The sequence below is a fragment of the Passer domesticus genome, chromosome 3 (genome assembly GCF_036417665.1).
Source record: "Passer domesticus isolate bPasDom1 chromosome 3, bPasDom1.hap1, whole genome shotgun sequence".
NCBI classification, from domain to species: Eukaryota; Metazoa; Chordata; class Aves; order Passeriformes; family Passeridae; genus Passer; species Passer domesticus.
In genome coordinates this window covers 108,731,446-108,758,820 of record NC_087476.1, presented here as the reverse complement: position 1 = coordinate 108,758,820, position 27,375 = coordinate 108,731,446, and the positions used below count along the sequence as shown (strand labels likewise).

At 40.8% G+C, this 27,375-nt stretch overlaps 1 protein-coding gene across 4 annotated transcripts in view; it reads right to left on the bottom strand.

Moving 5' to 3' along the window:
* Nucleotides 1-323: 323 nt before the first annotated feature.
* Nucleotides 324-27,375, bottom strand: part of PELI1 (pellino E3 ubiquitin protein ligase 1) — a 43,133-nt gene continuing 16,081 nt past the window's right edge. For 3 of the 4 annotated variants that reach the window (XM_064414970.1, XM_064414967.1, XM_064414968.1), the window contains 6 exons: nt 8,486-8,627; nt 8,114-8,243; nt 6,494-6,595; nt 4,297-4,494; nt 3,996-4,184; nt 324-3,051 (listed from right to left, as the gene is read on the bottom strand). In XM_064414970.1, coding sequence (XP_064271040.1) covers nt 2,485-3,051; nt 3,996-4,184; nt 4,297-4,494; nt 6,494-6,595; nt 8,114-8,243; nt 8,486-8,556 — 1,257 coding nt within the window. In that variant the 5' untranslated portion in view covers nt 8,557-8,627 and the 3' untranslated portion in view covers nt 324-2,484. Of the gene's footprint in view, nt 3,052-3,995; nt 4,185-4,296; nt 4,495-6,493; nt 6,596-8,113; nt 8,244-8,485; nt 8,628-17,974; nt 18,132-27,375 lie in introns of those variants that run through there. The other variant, XM_064414969.1, reaches the window with a different exon arrangement.

Genomic DNA, 27,375 nt, shown 5'->3' with positions numbered 1-27,375 from the left:
ATTTAAATTTAGGGGTAGGGCTTTAACAAGGGCTGCATATGTTGGGCATGACCCTGTCTTCTTCCCCCCTCTGCAGTTAGGTGTGCATGTACCCAACTGCACCCCTGGCTCTGCATCAGCCTCCAGCTGGGCCTCCACCACCACTTCCCATAGTCCTCCTACCATCCTGTGCTCCATCTGTGCTCACAGTTCAGCTCTGTGTTACTCATACTGCTTTGTAGCTTTCATCATGTTCTTTTCTGGTTTTTCATGTTCCTGTAGTCAACAAGATCACGTCCAGAGAAATGTCAATTAGATTTTGTGGAAGACAGAATCAAGAACTCTTGTCATTTTAAAATTTAGTTCAGTTTTTGCTTACATTTCAGTATTCGTAACTTACTCATTTAACTGTGTCATTTAAACAGCAATCTCACCTTTAACACAGAGTTAAATATAAAACACATTGAAAGGACACATCTGAAAGGAGCCATTCCAAGCCATTACCAGGGAAAACGTCCAAAGTCTTTACAGCTGCTGCTTCTCTGTGCTCTTAATCCTTATGTGCAGAACAGAGGCACTCCTGAGGTGTCCCAGAACAGAGGAGCCATCCACAGCCCTTTCCCATCTCTTGGAAACAAAGCCACAATCCCAGAATTTCTGTTTTTGAAAAGTGTTTACTCACGTAGTTTAAATAAATTAATTTGCAAATAAAAATTAAAACTACAGTATACTATAGTTTGAATAAGATGATTAGAACAACTACAATACAGGGATTTCTTGCTGCATAAGTTTCATTACTTAATGCATATAATCTGGAAAATGTCAAAATCAGTTATATTTCTATGGAAAGGGAGTAACAGCAGTTACTTGTACATGACAGCTAACTGAACTTATAGTACAGGTTTCCTGACACATGCATTTCCTGAGTGAACCAAACAATATATATAATTTCTTTTTAAAAATGGCGAAATAATTGACAGTCAAAGTAAGTAATTCATGACATCTAAGCAACACAGATCTCTTTAAACAAAGAATTTTAGAACAGCTTCAAAAGAAAAATGAAAGCTAAAGCTTTGCTATAAAGTACAGAAATTTTCTTACTGTCAATTATACAGTACATATTTAAAAAAAAAATGTATGAAGCTGGCCAAAAAAGCTCAAATCAATGCTAAAAAGGTCAGGTTGCCATGAAGCACAGTGGGCTGGCAGCAGAGCTGCATGTAGTACACTGGTGTTTTCTGGTGGATCCAGAGGGGAAGGAGGGGGAGGAAGAGGAGAGCAGAGACCAGAGTAAGCAGAGCCCACAGCAGCACCTCCACTGAGGGCCTGAGCCCAGCCCAGCCCCAGCTCTCCCAGCAGGCTGCCAGCTGTGCCCAGCTGCCCGAGGATGCAGGGACACATCCCCCGGCTGCCAGGCTCCACCTCTGTTCCACGTGTGGCCCGGATGAGCACCTGCACCTGGCAAAGGCCAGGCCTGAGGCCCCACCAGTCAGCAGGTGGAAGGCTGAGCATCCAGCTGACAAACCCCTCTCAGGCTGGGGCTGTGGCCAAGGCACAAACTGCTCCTCACACACGTGCCCAGGCACATCCACCTCTCCCCTTGTCCCCACCCCCAAACAGCAAGGAACAGAACAAGCCTCATCTTTCTGGTCTGTTCATGTTTAACATTGGAAAAACCCTCACAAATGTCACTAATGCTAAATAAAGAGAAGTGTTAGCGTGAAGGGAGAAAAAAATCCTTAATCTAGACTAAGTTGCATATTCGAAGAGTCTGGTAAATATTCTCCTCATAACCAGATCTTAAGTACAGTCCTACCAAACAGACAATTTAAGAAATCCTTCTTAGCTACCTTTCAACACGGTTAAAGCACAACTTTATGCCATCATAATTTGCATTAGCTTTGTTTAAAAAGCATTTTAACTATTCTAAGAACTCAGTATTTTAGATTAAAAGATTTTTCTACCATTTTCATCCCACGATCTTCTCCATCCAGAACTACTCTACACATCCAATTGCTGGATGTAACACACTATGACCATGCTACTCTCTAAACATTCTAAATATTTTCAATAATAAAGATAAATAGAAAAGAGTTAATATACATGTTATATTTTACAATGTTTGCATCCAAGCTGTAAACTAATGTTCTTTGAACTATTTACCCTCCATATACAAAAAGAATGAAACACCTTTCAAACACTGTGGGCATGTGATTCAAAAACCATTAAACTGAAGGCATTGAAGTTCACTCTACAACACTTCCTCCACCTCTTCAGAAGTAGTTATTAATAAAAAAAAAGCAGGAGGTCTCCCCCTTCTCCCCCCATTTCTTCTATTTCCAGACTTTTCTCAATAAAGAGGGATTTAGATGTTGTAAAAAAAAAACCAAAAAATTCTTCATCTTAATGCAAACCAGCAAAGCCCAGAGAATACGAAAAACAGTTGGTTTAAAAATGAGAATCGCTTAGCTTATCAGTTTACTGCAGTCCTTGGGAACACCTGTGTTAGTCGAGAGGCCCTTGGAAAATGAGCCTGATGTAACCCTGCTCACCAGCCAGCTGATGCGCACAGAAGGGACAGGCTGCGTGAAAAGTGTGAGTACCGTGAGGAAGAGGAATTTGGGACCAATATGCAGTTGTCTTTTCTGAGCACACGTGTCCACACGGGCTGAATGCATGAGTCGGAGGTCCGGCATCCACATAAAATCCCGCCTCACACCCGAGCCACAGCGGCACGTAGGGGCCGACGGAGCGGCACATGGGGCACTCGCGGTCCTTGCCGTCCCTCTCCTCTTTGTTCCCCCAGTTGTGGTAGCCGTGCACGTGGCCGCAGTTCAGGTACACCCACGGCTGCTTTTCGTCTACAACATCTTTTCTCTTCATGCTGGGGAAGGCCAGGGTGTTGAAGCCCACGGGGCACTGGGGCCTGGCCGCGTTGATCTCCTGCCTCAGAGCCTCCAGGTGCTTGACGGTCGGCGTGCGCGCCAGCCCCTCGGCCGTGCGCCACAGCAGCGTCGCCCCGCACAGGTCGATCAGGGAGCCGTCCTGCAGCTGGTTCGTCTCGTTCTCAACCTTGACATGGACACAGACATGGAGAGCCGTCACCTAAGGGTCTCTGAAGAGTAACAACGTGCACTTCCACAATACTCATCTGCCTGGAAGATCCATCAAAGTTTCAAGCAGCTTCTGACTGTGTCCACAAGACACTCATAGAGAGCCCAGTAACAGCGTCTTTCTGCCCTCCTTTTTTTGGAAAAACCCCACCCCAACATCTTAAGAGATTAAAGTGTGCATTAAAATAGACCATGTTGAGTCAAGAAAAGCTCCTCTCCCATCTTAACAACTCTCTATTCCATCCCTACAGCATTCTGTTACTTGAAATGCCTCAAGGAGTATCACCAGACTGTTTTAGTCCTCCATCATATTTTAGACTTTTCTTAAAACTCCTCTTTACACACGACTTTCCCCTCTTCCCATTAGCACTCCCAGCTAAATATGCTGCTTAAAATGTTCAGTGTAGCATTTCTTTCTGCTGAGACATCCCAAATCATATCAAACCCAAATATCTCCTGGAAATGTCACCAGTGCTTTGGAAACAAGAGGAAGATGGCAAACGCAGAATGTGAACATGGAAATGAATATCCAATAAAATTATAACTATTCTTCATTATTCTATAAAAAAGGAAAAGTGGGAAAAGCATAAAGTCACAAGGGAGAATTGGGAAAATACTTGTAGAATGTGCAGGAGGGCTTGCAGAAATACTGAGTAGACTGGAAACTCAGTTTAGGAGAGCAGCCTAGATGTGCAATTAAGTTTGCAGATAAATTCAGTCAGTTATTCAGGTTGAGCAAGACACCTTTGTGCACACAGACAGACACACAAGAGGCAGCGTAACTAATTGCAGAGGTGACAACTACGTGGAATTCCAGCAGATTCCAGCTCTATGCCCAAACTCTACCCTTTATGGCTGCACCATTTCAAACAGGTTGCATACAACACTGGTCACTCCTCTCACCATTTTTCCCCTCTGTTGAGCTGATCTGGTTTCACGGAGGCTGAACACATTCCCACACACAGAAATCTCTCTCCACACCCCTGGCTTGGAGTCTTCTGTGAATCCATTACGAGGATGCATAACAAGAACTCCATTTGTTGTTAGTCCATCCATTTGTCCATCTGATGTCTTCCACTTTGCAGCTTTCTCCTAAAAGAAATTGCATCAATGAGAACCTTTAATTTGCCTGGAGTTATGAATTAGTTTAAAAAATAAGCCTGCACCAAACTTTTAGTGGAAAAAAGAAAAAGAATTCCCTTACCCCAAGAAAAATGTTTTTTGAGGAGTCAAATCCTGCAGCATATATTCTTGCTGTAAAGGGAGGGTTACGTTCACATATGATTCTGCAGGCAAACCTTGATATTGTGCTCTGCACAGACTGTGTATCCGAATTACTCTGACTCCCAGGAACTGTATCTGTTACTACAAAGTCTATAGGACTCTCTGTTGACCGACCAATCTGGAAAAGCATTGAGGAAAAAAACACAAACAACTGGTCAGAAGTTTGTCTTTGGGTCTAGGACTATTCAAATTCAAAGCAATTAAAAGCAATGATAAGAAAATCATGACATTACAGTTTAATGCATTCCTGTCCACCAGTCTATCAATTTAGGTTTCTAAAGCCTCATCTGAATTGACGAATTTTTCTGTCTCCAAATGATCAAAGTTATTCTGAAAGCTGGGTACAGCCAAATGAAGGAAGGAGAAATAAAATGATGTAATTAAGTCAGTTCTGAGATGATTCCCCATTGAAGGCCTTCTCATCAGAAAGGTTACACTCGGGTCAAGCAGACCAGCTGCAGAACACCAAAACAGCCAGGGAGGAGCAGTTAGAGGGAAGAACAGTGACATGCAGTCACTCTGTATGCCCAGAACATTCTGAACAGTGCCAGACTAAGTCAAGGTATAGATGTATGAAAATCAGATTATGTGAGTTGTCTCTTCAGTTCTGGTGGGCACTGAGAAGCAGCAAACCTTTTGTGCAAGACCAGGGACCACGTTGTTGTGGCAGAGAGGGGCTACATTTACACACTCAGAACACAAGAATGTAACATCTGTCTACCATCAGGTTTTGCTGGTAGCTGTGCCTCCTTTTCTGGCTAGAGGGAACTGTGAGTCTTGCAGTCCCACACAACTGTACTGAGTTTGATGAAACTGCATAGGTATCCCTGCTTTTCCAGTCAACTCATCTTGTACTTTTCTTTGCAAAGAGAAAAAGTAATAACTCTTTCCCAAATATCCATACAGCTGGATTTAAAGCCCCCTTACACACTACTACTTACTCATTTCCAGAGCTCTCAGGCTCTTTGAAAATAGGTGATTATATTAAGGTGATTAACTGCTGAGCAAGAGACCCAAAAGCTTGAGGTGCTTTTTGGTGAGGACTGGAGAACTTTCATGAGACTAAAACTGCTTTGTCAGAATGTATTTTCCTACTGCTTCTTAGGCAGGATAACCCATGAGTACACAGGGACTGCCAGGGGCAATTTCAGGGCAGCACACATGCCAGAGCATGTCTGAAGAGAGAACACTCACACAAACAATAGCTTATGCTGCAGTGATTTCATTACAGTCCTTCTGCTCTCTTGTATTTGCAGTTGCAAAGCAGCTTCCTCCACCACTTCCCAACACCTCCCACCTCCTTAGATCCTGAGTGGCGTCACAGCAAAATGCTGTGACAGCAAAACTCTTTGCCATAAACTAGTGGCAACAACGAGGGGGAAAAAAAAAAAAGCTATGCAAGATCACAGTGTGGGAATCAGAGAGAACAAAGCACACATTAAAAAGAACCCCAAAACAAACCCCTTCCTTTTGAGAAAAACAGGAAACAATTAAAAGATATGAGGGCACACCACAGCTGCAGATGTGTTTGTGGTCCCTTCTCATACACACAGGAATTGCAGCAAAGTTGTTTTGAACTGCCAGCATCTGCACTGAAGGCTCCTCTCTTCACATCTCCCAGTGCTTTAGACATTTCTGGGTTTGCTTAAAAAAGTTCAGAGTATTTTTTGTATTAGTTGTGCCAAAAGCTTTCCTGTGTTTCCATACTGTATTTCTTCTACCCTGTCTCCAACTGGCTGATCCCAAATCCATTTGTAAATGCCAGAAGCAAAGTTCTAAGTGCTTGAAGAGAAAGGTGCCCTTTATTCTTCATTTTGCAAGGAGGGACTAAGAGACAGATTATGTGACTTGCAGACCAGCAAAAGTAAAACCATAATCTTGTGCATTAGTCACAAAAGCCCCCAACTTTCACCTTTGCCCAAGTCTAAAAGAGATGTACAAACACACAGCCTTGTTCACAGGATGGCCTTGGGAATGCACAGAATTACATTGCTCTGAATGGTGAGTGCAGAAACTGACACACAAACTTTTGGGTCTGAGAGAAAAAGCCTGCTGAGAGGATGCCTTGCTTGAAACTACCAAAAATGAGAACACACTTACACATTCACTTCACGTACCTGGAACATATCTGTGTTGCTGTCATGAGTATATTCAACTACTACTGTCTGGGCCCGAGACAAAGTGTAAGATATGCTGTGTTGGTCCTTATTACTTATTGCCTGTGGAAAAATGCCAAATGTTATTGAACCAGTCCATAATAATTCTACAATATACAGCAGCAAAGCAGACAATATATATATATATATAACACCAGACTCTTCTGCTAATTAAGGCATTAAGGCAGATGGTTGTTAATGACACACCTGCAGTTAAACTTCACAAAACCCAGTCCTGGCCACTAAAAAAAAAAGCTGCAGGATTGATTCAGCAACAGACCAAACTGGTCTCTTCACCACATGCTGCAACTAAATAAACATAACCAGGGCATATCATTAGTCATGTTTCGTGTTAAAGGAACACTGGCCTGAACACAAAAGGACAAAACAAAAAAATGCAAAGGCTAAAACTGAATGTAACACCTTCATGGCCATCTCAGAGGGAACTTGGCCAACAGCAAAGTGAGGACAAAAACTTAGGAATTTCATTTGAAAAAACAGGATTTGAGTTAACACCAAAATCAGTAATGACTGATTTAAGATACATAGATGAAAAAGTGGTGGTAAATAGGGTAAAATGGAGAAACTCCACACAGGTTGCAGAAGTTGTAGCAAAGGTTTCAGTTTGTTAGTCTAGATGTTGATTCTGCAATTACCTACTAGGAAACTGACCAGCACTTCTAAAAGTGCTGCTAAACAGCACTTCCCAGACCATAAAGAATTTGCAAAATTAAATGTTCTTTTCATAGATCAACTATGAATGTAGCTCTACTACAAGAATTTTGGTAGAAAAATGCTTCTGATTTCTGAATACTTTATATACCATTCCCTGAATTCACGGTCAAGATCTTTAAGCATCAAGACATTCTGGGAGTCAAACACTTAACACTACTGTGTTTGTGATCTTGTCACTGGCAGTTTCTAAACAACAACTAAGCATCCTCAAATTCCACTGTTTTAGTAGAAATGCTCCATTAGTTATTGAACACAATTGCACACACTTGAATAACCACAATATTGCATGGTAATACCTTAGCTATGATGCATTAGTTTTGACATACACTGTTGAAATACAGTTCAACTGCAGGGCCTAAGCCCTTCCTTTTCTGCTTCCTAATGGGAGCTCTGATTACAAGCCCTATGAAACATACCCTGCAAACCCACCTGCCCTGATCCCTGGGGAACTCCTACCCACTGGATGGAGCACCAAGTGCACGTGGAGCTTTGGCAAGGATCATTTAAAAGTCAGCTGCACGTGAAGCAAAGGTAGTCCTAAAGCAGAGTGAGCACAAAACTACAAAGTCTAGAACAGATGACTAGCCTGTGCCCAGAACATTCATGTTTCAAAACTAATTTTTTTTCTGGCTATGGCAAGGACTATGCACAGAATCTTCTTTGTTACATTGTTTCTTGCTAACCCTGACAGGTACTAGAAAACTTTGGATAAACACAAAAGATTATTTTCACAGCCAGATATTTATGCTGTTTAAATCATTTCCTAGCAGCTCTTTATATGGAGAAAGGAGATTTCTCCTTTACAAGGAAAAATCAGACAGAGTCGAAGGGAGAAATGGAGCTTACCTTTGCTGCTTGAGGGGTACAGGCAATGTGCACAGTGCTGGGTTTCACCCCATTTGCCTTGGGCCTTTTAAATAAAGCAAACCTACTTTTCCTTCTCCCTCTATCTCCATTTGGGAGAGACCCATTGTACCTATCAAAAAGCACAGAAAAAGAACAAAGGCCATCATTCCTGTGTTATTTAGTTTCTCAAGAGATACGGACCCACAAGAACTTTCATTCTAAGCACCAAAGATTCTCAATTAGTATAGCGTTACTAATTACAGAGTTTCAACTAATCACATTTAAATCCAAGAATTGATTAACACAATACTGAAACATGTCTACAAAATCACAGCACAGAAAATCCTCAGACTCTTACACACAAACACTTACCCCAATACAATCAATTCACCATATTTGACTGGTGCTTTTGATGGATGATTTTCTTGATCAGGAGAAAACATGAGCTTAGTTAATGACTTCTCAAACTTCAGGTCTCTGATCAAGAGTTGTGGCACACTTTTTTCATTATTTCCTGTAAAAATAAAACCAAAATTAAGTGTAAGAGAAAATATTCTAGTCCAATTACACAAACTTGCACACTAATCTGATACTGCAGGTACAACATTTTGTTTTTCCATGTTCTGATTTTGTCTGAAATAATTTTTTAAAACACATATATAAAACCACATAAATTAAGGTTGAATTGCCTTGAAGAAGTGCCAGATCACCAAAAAAATGCATTTAGAAAATTCCACTATGGCCTTAAAACACCCACACTTGTTTTCCTCCATGCTAGTTTTTAGAGTAAATGATACATAGCTTCATTTATTATATTTCATTCAGCTGTTGAGAAATAGAGCCAGATAGGCATTAAATTTAAAGAAAAAACCAAACAAAAAACCAAAAAAACCAAACAAACAAAAAAACCAACCAAACGAACAAAAAACCAAACCAAAACAAAACAACAAAGCAAGACCAGCTAACACAATTAGCTAGACAGGCAAAAGTTTTCATGTGAAGTGTCTAATTCAGAGCTTCCTAAGAAGTTTCTGGATTTGCAGATGGAAGGAAGTTGTATGACAATTTGATATCAAGCCCACCATAAAAGTTTAGGGTGTGCAATGTGATGGCTCATGTTTAGCCAGAGACAGAAGTGATATAAACATCTGTTTGAAGGAGGTTTCCTGAAAGAATTCCATGTAACTCCTAATGAAAACAGTCCTGAAGTGCATTTTTTACTCAGACTTCTACTTTGAGGAACAGTTGATGTTGTATTTTTTAAAGCTTCTCATTAGAAGCATTTCCAGACACTTTTGACCTATGCAGCTCATCTCTGACCTTCCTCTAGAGAAAGCCTACCCAGCAGAGCACTTGCTTGATAAAGAATAAAGCTGATGAGAGCCTGTTTGAGGCTTTCTTTAATAGGAATAGGAACATTCCCTTGGTCCTTCCAGGTGAGTTTCCATACCAACTCAAAGAGCTGCTAATCTTTTTTAGTACTGATGGTTAACATTCTGCCTTCTGTGCAAATGCACTTTTTGACCCACACAGCACTTTCTGAATCCTGTCATCGACTTTGATCATAACTACAGTGCTGTATCTCCACTTTCTTCTACCTTGACTAGACCATGGTTATTAGCAGAAAAGATGTCATCATGCAGATATTATCTATCCCCACATTATGTCGTAAGAACAGAGAAAAAGATGTGGCACTGCTTGCCAGCCTGCTCCCATTTGTTCAGGAGCTGATGCAAAGATCCCTTTACTGACTTTAACTCTCCCAGTCTTTGCTCCTTCACAGAGAAGTTTGGCCTTCAACACATTCTCAAATCTACAAGTTCCTATCCAGCATGCATACACTGATTGCCAGCTGCAATCAGCTCACAGTGCTCTAAAAACTCAAGTTTGCTCCTTCACACTATTCCACATATTTGGGAGGGCTTCTCACTAACACAGGCAAAGACATCACTCTGTCTCAAAGCATTTGCTACAATGCCTGCAGAACACAACCAGGAGAGTAAATAGAAATCTTTACTTTCTCCTTTCATTTCTCATTATTTTCCAAATCTCTTTTTTTCCCCCAAGTCTGGGTACTGTAGATTTCATAGTGCTTGAAACAAGTTAACTGCAGCTTGTCTTTGTGGCTAGCACACACAACATTATCACAACATAATGACCCACTGAGAGATGAGTGCATTGCCACAAACCTGATTTGCACAACACTGCTGTGAAGTGTCTGTGTCCCATCTCCAGAACAGTGACACCAGCACTGTCTGCTGCCTGGGAAGCAGTGAGCACTTTCACTCAGCAGCTGTCCTGGTCTGTGCCTTAGGGTACCCATCACTCAGCCGGTGCTGAAAGCGCATTTTCCTGACCCAGCAGTCTCCCTCTGTCACACAGGAACAGTGGCAGTGGCACAGGAGACACTCAAGGAATATAAGTTTGCCCAAAGCTCTTTTGGACTGCTGACCCAAGTGTAGCAGTAACTCCCCTGGGATCGTGAGGCTACTCACTGTTGTAGGTTTTGCCTTTGGAACACTAAAATGAAGACCTTAAAGCAAACTTATCACAGGAAAACATGACCTTAAATGATGACAGTAGTCACAACACATTGAAGAGGAGATTGCCACATTTGATAAAGAGAGCCCCACAACATTAACTGTGTTCACAATTTTCATGTCTTCCAGGGCCCTCCTTACCTCCTGGCATCACATCCCACTTTGGAGCACCACACTCAAACTGTGTGCCTGTGAACACAGCTCAGGGCTGCTTTTCTGACATTAATACTGAACTATATAGATCCTAGTGTTCAAGTGTGCTCAATTCTTTAGACACATTTGCCTTCTGAAGTATTTCTACTTTTGAAATTAGTATAAATCTTCATGATCTAGCTGTACATAAAAATAAAAATATATTTTATATGAAGAATTTTTACAATCAACTTCAGCATTTCTTGTTTTAAGACCTTCTTGCATTATACTTGCTTGTACAGGTGTCTTCTGAAAGAGCTCGTCTTCTCATCTCCTCCCCATATGATTAACCTATTTTCTACTTGAATATTGATCTCCTCTCCCCTGCAATTCAGTCTTCTTCACACACAACTAATTTAATCTTGGCCAACAGCTGTCCTCTGCCTTCACATTTAACAACTCACAAGAAACAGTAGTAGTGTAGTTTCACTGCCATGAAACTACAGCAGTTACTCTAAGGAAACACCATGCCACAGTAACCAAAGATTTAAATACTATAACCCCATATTACAGTGTTAAAGAGCTAATCCTTTCACTTAGAGAAAGTGGGATGGCAAACATTTAAAATAACTTTAGCCATTAGTACAAGAACAGGTTTGGTACAGCTTCTCCTCTTCTTCTATTCATCCAAGGGAACATTTTAATGGAAAACTAAAAAAATACATGTCTCAGTCTGAGTCAACTTCAAAGCCTCACGAAAATAACACGTGAACAGTTAAAGGAGGCTCTAATGTGTTACCTGCACAAGTGAACAGAGAACTGTGCAGAAACGATAAAAGGGGTCAGCAGTTCCCAGGGACAGACTTCAGCAATACAAGGAGTCATACAGAAAATCTCAGTACAAGGAAAGATGTCCCCCCATCTATTGCTCAGTTACTCCTTAAAACTTTTTTTTTTTGCTTTACATTTAAAGAAATCCACTCAAGTTTACTTTGCACGTGATGGAAATCCACTTCTTATTAAACTTAAGGAAGGTTTGAGCGTTAGGAATCTAGAGCCATCAGTAATAACACAGGCTTGCTCATCCCCTTTCAAAAGTCTGGCTGAAATGTTTGAACTTCATTTTTTTTTCAAATACATCTTAGAACCTTTATGAGCTTCACACACCACTTTCACAACTACTACACCCCCAGATTACTTCAACTCAAGTACATACAAGATTCAGCACTCCTACAAAAATCATCAGTCCAACATACACACTTCTCATCCAGTGTGATTGGCCTGGTGCACTGTACCCAAAGGGAAAATATTTTTGTTCCCAGAAATAACAAAGACCAATTATATCCTTCCAGTGAGGTCCTGAAGATCAGTCCAAGGGAAATTTCATGTCTTTGAATAAAACTCAAGTGCTGTCTCACTGGAGATGAGTCTAATCTGCCATGGGATAACATCTCCACTCCTGAAATAGAGCAGGCTTATGAATCATTTAAAGCTGAGTGAAGAACTTACTTGAAGGAAAACTGTTGAGTAGAAGAAAAGTATCCACCAAAAATATATAATGGGCCTTTTCTTGTAGTACAACCTGACTAGTTTTTATTTCTAGAGTACTTAATTAAAAAGAAAAATTTGCTCTGAAGGGGCAGTATACAGCTAAGGAACCAACTGTTTGAACAAAATACAGGCAAATTACAGATTTGCTTCTTCTTGCAGCAGCATTTCCAGGCATCAGTGGAACATGCTTCATTGGAAAACGCTCTGAACAACAGACTCTTCTAAACTCCTCCAAGAATATTCAACACTGATAAGGAATAAGATGTCAATTACAAGATTCCATCTCATCCAATATTCTTCCAAAAATCATAGAACTGGCAGCAGCAAACATTTTATGTCAAGATCTCTGCTTCTGCCAAAGAGAAGAGACCAAAGCCTGAAAATGCTTACCTCTTTTCACTGTCCTGTATTATGGTTTTGAAAAGATTTTGATACTAAAGCAACTTGCGTGGCTAAAGGCAAGCACAACTGTTTGCAGTTGCCCCAAACCACAATGGGTACCAGTTAAAATTCTTCAGCAATGGGAAACTGGAACAGGAAGAACTCATGAACATTTTTATTCTCAACATTGGTTCTTCTGGGGGCAGCAGAAAGTTCAATGCTCAATACTATCACATGCAACTGTTTTCAAAGACTGGGAAGTGACAACAACTGAACTGAGAAAAGCATTTAAAATTTGTTTGAGTAATGTAAGTCTGGTTTCTGACAAGCCTTCCTGCTCTCTAGTACTCACTAAAGCCACAGAAGGCAAAGACTGCTATAGCTGAAAAAGCAAGTCACAGATTTCTGACTCCATTCCAGTAGAAGGAAAAGTTGTATCATAGTCTCTCGTGTCTCATGCAAACACTGGTCCCTGCATCCAGGCTGTCCCCTGGAAGAGCTCCCAAAAACAGTTCAGAGTAGGTGAGGTTAAGAGCTCACTTCCCTTGAGCACATCATTTTCCATGGGGGACAAAGACAGATGAATTTTGGTTGGTTTGGAACTATTTCCAACCATTCAGCTGCCTTTCCTGGCCACAAGACTCACTCACAACTAGTCTCTAATTGCTTCAGCAAGTCTTCAGATCTTGTTTGCAGTAAGGCACAGCACCTTGTGAATTAAGTTTGCTATTTTGAAGACCAAGTACAGCTTCTGGAATTGCAGCAGGAATAGCAATAACTTAATGGTTAAAATGGGGCGGGGGAGGGGAGAACATAAATTCAATGAGCCCAGGCAGAGATTCATTAAACACTCGGCTGAAAGCTAAAAATACTAGAATAAAAGTCTCTTTGTAATAAATTACCGTCATTTTCTAAACACAGAGCCAGCATTATAGGCTGCTAGCAACTGTAGCTAGTGCCAGACTAGCCCTTTTCTAAAATACTGCATAGAAAACCACTTACACAGTATAGAAAGAAGTCCTCTGTCAATGAATATATTAAAATAAAAATATGCTGATTCAGATGAAAAAAATGGGAATTTCCTCCTCCCTTTATATAATATTATATTTATATTCTATAGCTACATATTTTAAGGTTTAGATTTTTTTTTTTGCTTTTACAAATAAAGCACAAGACATTTTATCTATTGATGCTTTAATTTTTTTTACTATTTGCAGTACTGCACTGACTACACTTGCAATTCTCACATACAGCTCTTCGCTGAGAAATTCTGTGCTAAACCAGAGGGAATGGGGACAAAATGGAATCTAGTCCTTTTGACAGGGATGCAGTGGCAGAACAAGAGGCAACAAACAAGCTACAACACAGAAAATCCTGATTATGGGAGGCAAAAACCCACAATGCACAGAGCCTATGGGATCTCCATCCTTGGAGATCAGCTGCATGTGCCTCTGCACAGCCTGACCAAAGGCAGTCCAGTCCCATTTTGAGTCCAGAGACTGAACCAGACAACTTTCCAACCTAAATTATTCCAGGAATACGATTAATTTTAGGAAGTCCACACAATTCTATCAAGCAACTGGAATATGCACTTGAAGTGCACTTTTGACCAGCTAGACAGAAATTGTAAGTAACTCCATTACCAATGAAACAAGATTTTGTCCTTATCCCTCAAGATTTACACATTAGAGTCCACAGCTTTATTTGGATTTAAAACCCCATACTGCAGACAAACAATTCACATTGAATAGAGTGACAATACCTGAGAATACACAAGCAGGACCCAAGTTTGCGAACACTCACTTACACATCTAAGCTCTTTATCACTCCAGTTTCCACTAGGCAAGTCTCCTGCGACTGCAAGATCAGAAACCAAAATCCTCTGAATACGTGTACAGTATTTCAGCACTGCATATTCTCTTCTACAGTTACATCTCACCACTTCAAAGGAAAAAAAAATCTCAGTTTCCAGATTTAAACAACCAGAATAAAGTTAAGTCGCTGAGAGACACAAACAAACGGTACAGAATACTAGTCTCTCAAGATGAAGATATTTGCAAGCATGGAAGGAGAAGGCAATAAGCAATCAGAGAGAAGTTAAAAAAACCCCCAAAAAACAACCAAAACCACCAGCAACAAAAATGCACCAAACCCCCAAAAAACCAAAAACCCCACCCACAGGAAAAAAAAAACAAACACCCAAACCCCACAGTAATTCCCAGCAGACTGACAGCTTGTTTGAGTGTGTGTTCCCACCAAGGCCAGCTTGCCAGGTTTCACAAACAGTATCAATAATGTTACTGATCTGCACTGCTGAAGCAACAAGGAATCAGGTCCTTGCATCACTCTGTTTCTGAAAGCTGAGACAAAGGTTGAGAAATCACTTTCTTCTACGTGATGGGTGAAGTAACGTTCACCACTGGAAAGTTATTCTCCTTTAACCGTTTTTCCTATAAATAGTTTTGCAAGCTTGTATTAAAATAGTTTTTACTGAAGTGATCACTGGGTAAAAAGAATATGTGTTTACTTGCCAGTTTTAACACATCTCCCAGTTTTCAGTTAAAAACAAGCTCACGTTTCCTTCCCACACACACCTGCAGTTTTACCATCAGCAGGTTTTAGCCTCCACTTTTGAGATTAGCCACATTCTGTGTACAGCTTGCATCCTTCACTACAGATGCACAGGAAAGCACAGTGATGCATCTGTTAGTGCAATTTAAATGCCTATCACTTTAGATCAATAGCCATACACTACCTTTGTTAGGAAGGAAAATTAAATTTCTTATTTCTAGAAAAGGGAGTTTTTCAGCAGCAAAATCCCCAAGAATAAGCCTTGGGAGTGTGGAGTATCAGTCCAGCCTTTTGCTTTAGTATGGCTTATTTCCTTAGTCTATACTGTACACTTCTTCTTTTGTAACTCAGAATAAGCTTAGTCATCCACTACAGACACACAAGTGTTTTATGATATGAAAGCAAGACAAAAACAAGATATCAAAAACAAGACAACAAGGCCAAGCTCTGAAATGAGCAAGCAGCTGATCCTGCACAGGACATCAAGCATAAACCAATGCAACAGCTATCACGCCTTGAGAACATCTGTGAAATCTCAATACAGGAGTTTTTCATTGTCACAAACAAAATGAAAGCATCTTTTTACCATGGACACCTGCCATTAGTGGGCTGGTCATCCTAGAAATAAGGCATGTAAGTCAGAGCACATATACACAAAAACCCATTGTCTGTGGACATTCTGAAAGAGGCATTAATTTGATAGACAAGAGAAAATCTACTGTTTTGCTCTAAGGCCACAGCTAATTTTGTCCAGTCTAAGAAACAGCAGTTTTGGTTGAACTGGCATCTAGCACTCTGCTTCAAATTCTGTTCCAGCCTCAGAAGCAGGTCTGAGAAGCTCTCTGCAATTTCAGGAAAGACAGGAACAGCGCCTTGAGGACAAGCAACCTTGCTCAATGAACAAGGGAAGTGTTTTAGAATATGACTTTCATTAAAGGCACCTATATGAAAATCTGTACTTTATGATAGTACTCAAAAATAGCATTCTTCTTCAGAAGACTGAAAAAACCCATCTAAGCACAGGGGTCTGATTTCAGTCAGACCTCTGCTAACTTCAGTTCCCTTATTCTGAACTGCCGTTGATGACATGAGAATGTGGTTGGGTGTATTATACCCAGAAGATTTATGTAATCAATAATGATCTACTTCAACAGACTGACAAAAATCAATTCTGAAAATATTCCCTTGGAAAAAGAAATAGTGCAGAATTTTTTTCAGTTATGAAAAGTAACAGCTGATCCTCCCCTGAGGAAACCACGATAACCTCCTACGGGTTATAAATGATGTAATTCAGACTGCGTGTGGGAAGCCAAAAACATTTGTCTTTTAGCACAAGGTGTCTATTTTAAAGCTGTCACTGCAACATTATCTGTATCCTTAATTAGCTGAGAAAGTTCTTCACCAGTGAAGCTGCTCCATTTACACGCAGCCTGAACCCCCCTGCCCCTTTTGGATGCAGCGGTGACAACGCGCGGAGCCTTGCACCGGGCTCGGACCCTCTGGCACAAGGGCCAAACACCACAGCAGCTTGTCCCTGCTCCATCAGCTGAACTACCTGCTAGAGTTACTCACACAAGATGCTTCAGAAAATTAATTTGCAGCTTTCTCCGTGAAGTTCTGGCTGCACTTGCAATTTGCCTGTGAGTACAAACTACACTGAAAAAAAATAGTTTTGATTTTCATTTCACTCAGATTGTCAAATGAAGTTTATAAATAATCTGTAACCCGTATGAAAAAGCCCTAAAATAATACTACATAGAGACATGCTGGGAGAATATCAGGTGCTCATTAGTCACAGCATACCTATTGGTATCTCCAGAGTGCCTTGCAAAAGCACAAAAGGAAAAGAAAAACTTTGTACAATACTAGTACAGAAGTACAGTTCTGTGGCAGAGAACTCTACTGTTAGAAACCTTTAACATTATCCTTCTCAACTACTTCAGACTAATTACACAGTATTACCCTAAAAAAAAAAAAAAAAAAGGCAGTCCCAACTTTCACTTAGTCAAGCCACAAGAGTAAAACTTCCTAAAAGTTTAGACCAAAGCAGAGGCATCTTATTCTTACACAAAGCAATAGAGCTTTTCAAGTCCAGGACAATCTACTGTCTGATGCACCTGTACTGGGATATATGGCTGAGGAGCCTGGGCTTGCAAAATCCACAATGAGTTCTTGTTCTACACGCCCGTACATTACAGTTTTGCTTTTTATGAGCCTCTGACTTCCTGATAAGGCAGTTCATGTACCAAAATATCTGCTAAATAGCTGTTTGTATTACACTACAGCCTTTTCACATAGCATCTATATCATCTTACAAAAACAGGCATTACAGTTAACATTTAAAGCCTTTTTCTCAGTTTAGACAACAGAAATATTCAACAGCTCCATGAGAAATTGTCCTTGGTACTATTTTGTTAGGTAATGGCAGTTTTAAGGCACCTTGCTCTACACCCTAAAAATGAGAAGTGACTGACACTTCTTATGATCAAACAGCACTTACTATGCTGTGCACTTGGAATGTCTCTGCCTCTTTGAGGTGGAAGGGGAGCCTGCAGACACACTGCCTACTCTCAGATTTCCTTTCCACCGCATCTCTGAAAACCACTGCTACTGAGGATACTTTCAGAAGAAAGACCGAAACAATACCACAGTAAAAGAGAAAAGTGACGGCATGCAGAGCACTTACCAGGATATTTGCGTCCTTGCAGTATTCCTACACAGTGGAGAAGAAAAACCCCAATCCTCCGATCTTGCTAAAAATCAGCCGAAATCCACCAACTCCTTTAAACCCCCAGCAACTGCCAGACTGAGTGACTGCTCTGTGTGCTTTTACTTGAGCCGTGGGAAGCGCCTCCTGCCTCAAGAGGGGCCGGCTCTGCCTTGCGTAAGCTGGGTAAACACCGCAGCACCACACAGCATTGGCTGGAGGCAGAACCAGCATCCTGCTCCTGCTCCATCAATTCATCCATCCCTGGCCCCAAAAAGGAAAAAAGGAAGCAGAGGGTGTGTTGAGAACAATACTGCAGCCCAATTGCTTGGCAGCTCTGCGGATGAGGTTCTCAGAGAAACACTGATTTATTTCCTTCTCTTACATAACTGTACCCATGCTTGCTATACCTTTTCTTTTTTTTAACCATAATTTATTAGCCCAGCTAGCTTTCCTCACCTCCCACACAAAGAGTAATTTCTTAATACACTGAGAATTATACCAGCAGAAACTCTTCAGGCATTTCTATCTCTCTTCACTAATACTGTAGGACTGAACACATGACACATCTGCAGATGCCACCTGCGTGTACTGGACTGTCATGGCCAATGATTCTAAAACAGCTCAATCCTGTAGGACGCACATTTAGAAAGGCAAATTTGCATGTGCCAGACCAGGTTATGAGCTCATTTCTCATTCCACCAACACCGAAATCACTGCATCAAGTCAGTGGGTGGGATAATTTAAATGTCTGAGCCATAAAGTGGTGATCAAGTTACCACAGCTTCCAAGTTACCTCGTGGAATTGATCATGCAAATGCTGTGAGGCTGCTGCAATCACGATATGACACAGCAGCTTAACCTTTACATCAAGTTTTACATCACAGCTGTAGTGGGTGAAGAAGGGGTAGATGGTTACCCTGGCTCAAGCAATGTAGATAGAGCCTGACATTTCACATCTCCATGTTGTACGTGTGACTGCTCCTGCTCCTGTTTCTGCTGCTCCCTCCTTGGCTCGCAACCTCAATCTTTTAAAAACGCAATTTTATGGACTGATCTGTCAATGTTTTAAAGTTGGTTTATCTGCTCTGTTATTCTTTTAACAGAACTCTTCCCCAGTTCACCTTACAGGATAGCCACTGGGTAACACTCAAACCTAAGAACTGTCAAAACAGCTTTTCTGTTCATAATGCCGTAACACAACATAAGTTGCAGCTCCACAGAGGTCAACTTTTACTGCTGAGAACAAGGTGAATGCATCTGTGTTTTCTCTCTTCTCAACCTGTACTCTACAGCAAACTTTCCCCTAAGTAACAGGGGAAAGTCCTGTTACAGAATCTTGCCACCTACCCAGAAAATTTAGCTGCAGAACACCTTGCCATAGGTTATTCTGATAATAAAACTATACATGGGCTCAAAGATACTTTTTCCCCCTCCTATCATAGATTACTAAGCAGAAAGATACCACCTTGCTCCACAGAAGTGGTTGAGCCACAGCTGCTGAACACTGTAAAGTGCCTGGAGAAACACTGATGTACAGGTGCTCCTTTGTTTCCACACTTCTGGTTGACAAAAAAACCACAGGACTGAACACTGCTCTGAAATGGTATGATCACTATCAGATTACTAAACTGGCAAGGGGCTAAGGGAAAAACCAAAATTGCACACTAATAATTTTGCTAATCTATTTGTGTGTTTATTCTGTAATCCCATTACACCAACACAAATGAGGGGATAGGGACCTTCTGCATCCATTTCAACAGAAACACCAGAGACTCATCAAGCCTGATCTTGAGATTTAGGTTCTAAGGGAATCCTCCTCCCTGCCAAAAATCAACAGCCTCATGTCACTGGCACACAAACACAGTATTTTCACTAGTAATGAATAGATCCTTAAAATGGCAATTTTTACTGGGGTGGAGGAGTCATACCACCCCACCTCCCTCATCACTTTCAAGTATTTTCTGTTTTGTCCCAGCCTATAAAAAGTTGGCAGCTTGAATGCTGCTTTAATTGGGACAAAGGGTTGCTTTTGCGATTTTGTTTTAGAAGAAAAAAAAAAACCACATCAGGACTGCATTAGTATCACTTAACACACAGATATGGCACCAAGAGTACAAAAGGTGCTCTGTATTCAGGTATTTAACCATCGTGATTACATTTGTATGACCACTTCTAGGCTGCATTACTTTTCTCACACAAGTTGTAAAACTGGAGTTGTACTGTTTCTAAACATCCTGAAAAGCAGAACTTGAAGACTAATTTGCTTCTAGAACTCCTTTATTCCCAGACATTCTTTTACAGATGTAGCTGGTTCAGTGTTCAGGTTAATAAGTTTGTAGATTACTTTATGCTGCAGCTACCTAAGAAGACTTAGCTGCAGGTGGATTTGCTTTCTACCACCCCAACAAGCCTCCTGCAGATAACAATCCTTACTTGCCTTCATATTAGAGACCCTCTGGAGTGATCAGGCAACACCACACAATGTCCTTTTTATAGCTAATCTTGCCCCATCTTAATCCAGGTTTTTTTAGGGCTTATTTTGCCCCTAGGCACACTTCTATGTGGCTGCCTCTGAATCTCACCCAATAGTTTGAACCACTTTGTCTCACTGCCTGTGTTTACTCACAGCCATGCCACACTCAGCTGTTCTTGTGTCAGCACTGCCCCTCACTTTTAGAATGAGGAGGGTTTAATGATTTTCACAGAACCACAAGAACTACACCATGCCTTGAGGACTGGAATGAAATGCCTCCAGCATGCTGTCGCTAGGCAAGCTATCTGATTTCTCCTGGAGTACAGATACCATGCCAGACTAAAACAATGCAATCTGTAGCCCAAGATATCACTGCTAATTTCATGAAGTGATGCTGAACTGCAGGGGAGGTTCTTTCTTTGAAGTTGTTAAAGAAATAAAGGGTTCTATCGTCATGTTCTTCTATCTGACTCACAAACAGATGCTGTACAGTTTGATACAATTACGTGATTTCACATGACATTCAACATGAGCTCTGAAGAGGAATGCATTTCTAGCTGTTCCAGCTAAAAAGACAGCCCTACAGAGAGGGGCAACAGGCAACACTATGGCCTCTAGTGTCCACACTGGCAAGAAGCCTGAATAGCAAACTCTTCATGCTGGAGTTAACCTTATCAGTATATTACTACTACATTTCAAGACTGACATTCTAAACAACCTGTTGATAATTTTATTCAACAAAACAGGCAAGGAGTGAACTAAAAACCCCACACAGCATAAGAGCTTGAAATTACTGCACACAGGCTATATAAAAACAGACTGAAGGAAAGGAAGCACTGAGAAAGGGAGCAAAACACCTGGTGGAAGACCAAGGACATGTAATGATCCCACAGGGGAGGTATATTTGTACACTCAATGCTGAATGTTGAACATACACTATACACAACCTGAACTTAGTTTCCCATGAAGTCAGGGGCTGAACTCTGATCAAAGCCAATGATATCCAAACAAGAAAAATATTTCATGAAGTCTAAGGCATTAGCACTGTTAGGGGGTTCCCAGAAGCCTAATCTCAGGTGCATGAGGGAAGAAGAAAGCAGGGAAGAGATTACTGACTTACCAGCCTCATTAATCTTTTATTGTGTTACGTCACATGTAATCTCTGTGCAAGGAGTTCCCATGTCACGCTGCTAATAAAAAGTCATACTACAGTGTTTTAAAGAGATTATAGAGAGGGGGACCAGCCTGAAGCCAAGAACATGCTATTTAGAGTATACAATAGAAATGGTAATCAAATAATCTGCAGGAAGAGGAGAAGGGAAGGAAATGACCTAATCCCCTGCACTACTGTGTGGTGGCTTATGGCAAGAAGTAAGAAAGTTCTTACAAGGGCCAAGAAAACAAAGGTCCATTGTTATAGCTACAGCTTCCAGATAAGAAGCCTTTTCTGCATCTCAAGTTTCTGTGACATGAAGGGTAGATGGTACTTTATGAACTCTTCCACACTGACAATGTCTAGAAGGGGTAGGAGAGGTTAATTAGAATTGCAGGACAGCTGGGTAAAAGATCTAAATAGAATCTTGAATTCTTAAGGCACGACAAATACTCCTTCAAACAGATTTGTCAACTCTAAAATGCTGCTCATCCAGCCATGGCGATCCTTAAGCAACTGTGGAGCAATTTGTGACCGAAGTAGCCTAGTTACAGAGTGGCAACAAGTCATCCCACTGCACAGAGGCATTTCACATCACAGGAGTCACACGTTGCCATCAGACAAACCTAATGAGCATTTCTCATGAAGTCCTGTTCCACCCTTACATTTTTGTGAGCCTGTTCCTCAACTACACCAGGGAAGTCCTCCACAAGAGAAATGGGTCCCAATGAGCAATTCAACACAGCAACAATAAGTAACTGAAATAAACTAAAACAAAACATAGTAAGGAAAAGGGAGACACCACAAAAGGAGAAAGAAAGGAAATCCAAGAAAGTGATGCACAATTGCTCACCACTCCACTGACTGATGCCCAGATCATCCATGAGCAGCAGCCAGCCCCTCCCAGCCAACTGCCCCAGTTTATAATCCTGGGCATGATGTCCACTATGGGAATCCCTTTGGCCAGTTTGGGTCACCTGTCTTGGCCATGCTCTCTCCCAGCTTCTTGTGCAGCTCCTGGCTGGCAGAACAAGGAACCCTGTAAAGCCCTTGATTCAGAGTAAGCACTGCTCAGCAAAACATCAGTGCATTAAAAGTATTCTCATCCTAAACACAAAACACAGCACTGTACCAGCTGCTGCGAAAATTAACTCAATCCCAGCTGAAACCAGGCCAGATGGTTCTTCACCTGGCTTCAAGTACCACCTGAAGATGTGCCGAATTCCTAAAAATTCAAGACTGAAAGAATGACAGACAAAGCCTCATTCTGAAGAAAGCACATTTGTTTCCTAAAGGACAAACTGATGCAAGTCATCTGCCAAGTCAGAGCCATACAGATGTAGCTGCACCAGGCTTCTTTCCAAGACAATAAACTTTAATTTCCCAGGTACCTGGAAAAAGCTATTGTAAAAGATTTCTTTATAAGTTCTCTAGGATCATTTCTGGTTCAATTAATCTTGGCTATGCACAAGCACTTTAGGAATTTTTTTAGATGTTGTTCAGCAAACTTTTAGCATCAGAACATAGATTCACTGAGCTTCAGGTATTATGGTTTCCCCTAAATAAAAAAAGGGAGGCCCAATTTGAATTCATTTCCAAGACACAATTTTTGTACTTGCAAAGCCTTTAAGGTTATAGCAGAACTAGCTGAACCTGCATTACCTGAAATTTTTCATTCCCACCAAGCCAGATCATTTGAGCATGGACTTGTACAGAGAACTCTAAGACAGTTGCTAGAAGTAGCACCACTTTCAGTTCTGAAAAGCACCTTTATCTCAGTGATGAAAAACATTGCATGTTAGATTATTCATTCAGTTTAGCAAAAAAAAAAAAAAAACAGGAAAAGTATTCAGTTACAGAAATTCAGCTATAACTGGCTGTCTCCCCACACTCACAATATTATGTTAAAAGAGAAAGTTTCAAAACTATTCAGTACAGTTTCTAATCAACATCCATGTCACACAAATAAATCTGTTACAAGAAGGCAGACATATTTACCCTCAAAGAGATCATGAAGCAAAAAGTCAAATCTATCCATGCTTTATCCTAAATTCCTAACCACACTTACTAAACTCTTGACACTCCCCATTTTGACTGTAGTCCCTCTGTGATTCTGGTAAAAAAAGGGCTGGACAACTTCAAAACAGCTCCCCTCACTTCTACACAACAGTGTCCCAAGTCCATAGTTCGTACCTGAATATTTTGCAAATCACTGCTATTAAACATAGCCATCCTACTATATTCTTCCCCCTCACTTCAAACTTTAGGCAGTCTTTACACAAGGTACAAAACTTGGTCCTTTCTAAACATATCACCTCCAGCACGGGCACATGAAAGCACATGACCCATATTCCTCTGGAGAGCAGTGGGAGGGCTGCCTCCTCTCTGCCAGCCAAGGGTCAGGTCTGCACAGTGGCCTGCTAGGAGAGGTCAGAGCTCTGTACAAACACAGGGGTTCAGCACCTCTGCTTCCTGTACTTCTGACTGTCAAGGACATCTTTTTAGGAATAGTTTAAACGCTGTTTTATGAGCTCAGGTACAGAAGAAATGTTACTTTAGGCAGTAACCCAAGAGAACAAGAATTGATTACTTGTCACATGCAGTAAGTTTCTAATAGAGGAATAATGAAATATGTCCTGATACATTAAAAGCTGCCCCTTAAAAGCTAAGGTGAACCAACTTTTATGCTAATACAACTTGCATTTATACATAAACACAAAACTTTTTGCACACTAGTTCTCATGTGCATCACCTCTTACAGCCAGGAATTCAAACAGTACAGCTCCAGTACCTTCTGGTGTTGGACCCCCTGCCTGTCCACAGTTTGTTACTGCTCAGTGAAAAAAATCCTATGCCAGTTGATCAGATCTTTTTCTTTCCTTTCTAATCTCATAGGCAATGCATGATTTAGCATATACAGGCACAATACTTTACTTCCTACACTTCTAATCCAATTTGGCTAAGAGGTTTATTGCTTATAAAAATAAACAGGCAGTTGCACTTTACCTCTATGCAGGCACTAACACCTAACAAAAAAAAGGTCATTCCCAAATAGTAGCAGTTCAGTGCTAGAGATACCATCCTTAAATTCTACTCCATGGCTGAGACAGAAATACAGTTACTTCTTTAGAGGTACTGGGAGAACTTGACTCTTGTCACATGCAATCTTTGGTATTATTGTGCCAAATATATTCCCAGCAAAAAAAGCCCAGGACAGAATACCTCAACCATGGGGGTGGAGATGTATTATTTCTATAGGGACCCCAGGGAATTTGGTCTGACCATAGGGTCAGGTTTTAATTAAGAGCTAAGGAAATAATTATGTTTCACATTTGACTTACAGTTGCAGGTTTTCAAGGTTATCACTATTTTCAAATTTTCAATGTTCTGTGTCCAAAGAAAAATGTTACTTTTACATACGGGAAGGTATCTGGCTCAATATGGGAACTTTAAGTTAGTACAGCCTTCAGTTACAACTGGAAGAATATTCCCAAGAGTGTGGGTCATAAAAGATAAGCAAAGGCATTTTGGTACTAAGAGAGTGGTCTGTTTGTTTTCAAAAGAGCCAGTCATTTGGAATCTGTATTGCTTCTTGTCTACTCAGCATATGTCAGACAAAATTTAGCAGATGAAGACAAAAGTAATTTTAGATTGGTCGAGAACAGGCACAGTGACAGGCACTGTGGCAGGACACTTTTCCAGCAGCTGCCAAAGTGATGCACCCATTGTGAGGCAGTGTTAAAAAGTTCAGCTGTAGTTTCATGGACTGCCCCAGCATTTTCAGTGATGCTATGTCACATTGCAAACTCTAATGTAATTCTATTAGCAAGGCAGCACTTTGACTCCTTGTAATTCCACCAGCAAAGAAAGTGCTCCTGAAGACAAAAAATGTTCTTCCTTGATCCAAAAGAATTCTACAACAGAATTCTGTGTGAATACAAACCTTCAAAATTTGGCCTAGAAATTAAGACTCTTAAAACTGAGGTTTGAGAACACAAGTTCAGTATATTTCTCATCAGCTAATGATAGTTTACTTACTTGACATAAAATGTTCGAGCAAAACAGCTCAACAATTTCTTCTGAAAAAAAAAAAAACAAAAAACCCCCCGAAACACTAAATAAAACCCATGCTTAAAGCTCTATCTTGGCCAGGACTCTGGCGCTCTGTACTTACCAGCTCATATTTCAAAGCTACCTGGAGAAGCCTCCAAAGCAAAAAAAAAAAAAAAAAGGCTGAAAAGTTAAAGATGGAGCTAGATTTGAACTAACACAAGCATGAAATAAAATCCACATTTCTTTCTCATTCAGGCATTTTTCTGACACGCAGAAGTATCTTCACACTTGCAAACTCACTTCTAGTAATGACCTCTGGTTTGCACTTTGTACCTGCATGCCTTGAGAGGCAGGCTTTGTGCAAAGAATTACTTGTTTTCTCTCAAAGAAGAATTTTTCCATTCAGGAAATAGGAAACACTGTTGGGCAAATACACTGAAGAGAGCATACAGCCACCAAAAGCAGAAGTTTTGACAGCACCACAACCAAGTGACTTTTGAACAGTACCAGACGATTCAGAACACAGCAGTACTTTAAAGAGTTTGGAAATAAATTTCACATGATTTACAGCACCACTTATTTATTAACCACATTGACTGGTTAATATAGTACAGATTTATTCCTTTCTGAACCTTGGGAAAGAGATTAAGAGAAGACTCCACTTTAACCCATACACTGCCTGTATGTAAGGAAACCTTGGGCCCTGTTTTTCCAGCACAGCAGAGTAAACACTAACAGTCTAGCCTGGAGGAGCCATTTCACTTGCCCCTTTTCAGTCAGCCATTCAGTGCAGATCGATTCATTCCACGAAATCTGGCTCTTCAGAAGTGATCTTTGCAAGCTTTTCGGGCTAGATTGGCCCTGTCTGGACTGATATTGTTTGTGAACATTGTTTCACATAGCTAATAGCAACTCACAGCTCAGCGGTGCCTCGTTCACACCTATTCATAGAGGTTTGTAGAAACATTCAATTTGCTGCTTGTCATCTGTTACTCTTGTGCTTAGTGATGCCTCCTGCCATCCCTTTGTAGAGCAGAAGGCTCAGAGGTAATGAAATGTCATGGACAACCTTAACACAAGTTAATAAAACACTACCCAGATTCGTCGGAGATGTCTGATACATTCAAGCTTCTGGACCAACGCCAATTCAAAGTAAAACAAAACAACCAAAAAACCCCTCAAACATTTAAGGATTATCATTTATGTAATTAACAACTCAACTGAAATACTAAAATATTCTAAAGAACTTCAAATACAGCAAGTCATTGGAGCCAGTTCAACACTAGACACCCAGCATGAGTTTATGAAGTGTCAGGTGAGTTTTGATGAAAACTCCAAGTCAGTCAGGCTGATCATCAGAGCTGCCTTCAGCAGTCACTGTGTGCTGCCTCAGTGAAACTTAGTGGCAGAATAAATTTTCAAGCATGCTCAGTCTCACTCCAACATCAACCCCAGGTGCAGAACAGATATTCTCTAAACACAAAGAAAACACTTTCTCTGGATTACCAGCCACTGTTGTACCACAACTTTTTAGAACACTGAAGTCATTCTGCACTTTTAGCATTTCACTGATGGAAGCATGTGGATTAAATGTCCCCAAAACAAACCTTGAACCACACAAATAACTAGAGCACTGTCAGAAGCTTGCTCTCCTCAATTTTATAATAGTTCTCCTTGTGTGCAAACACGACTGCTAGG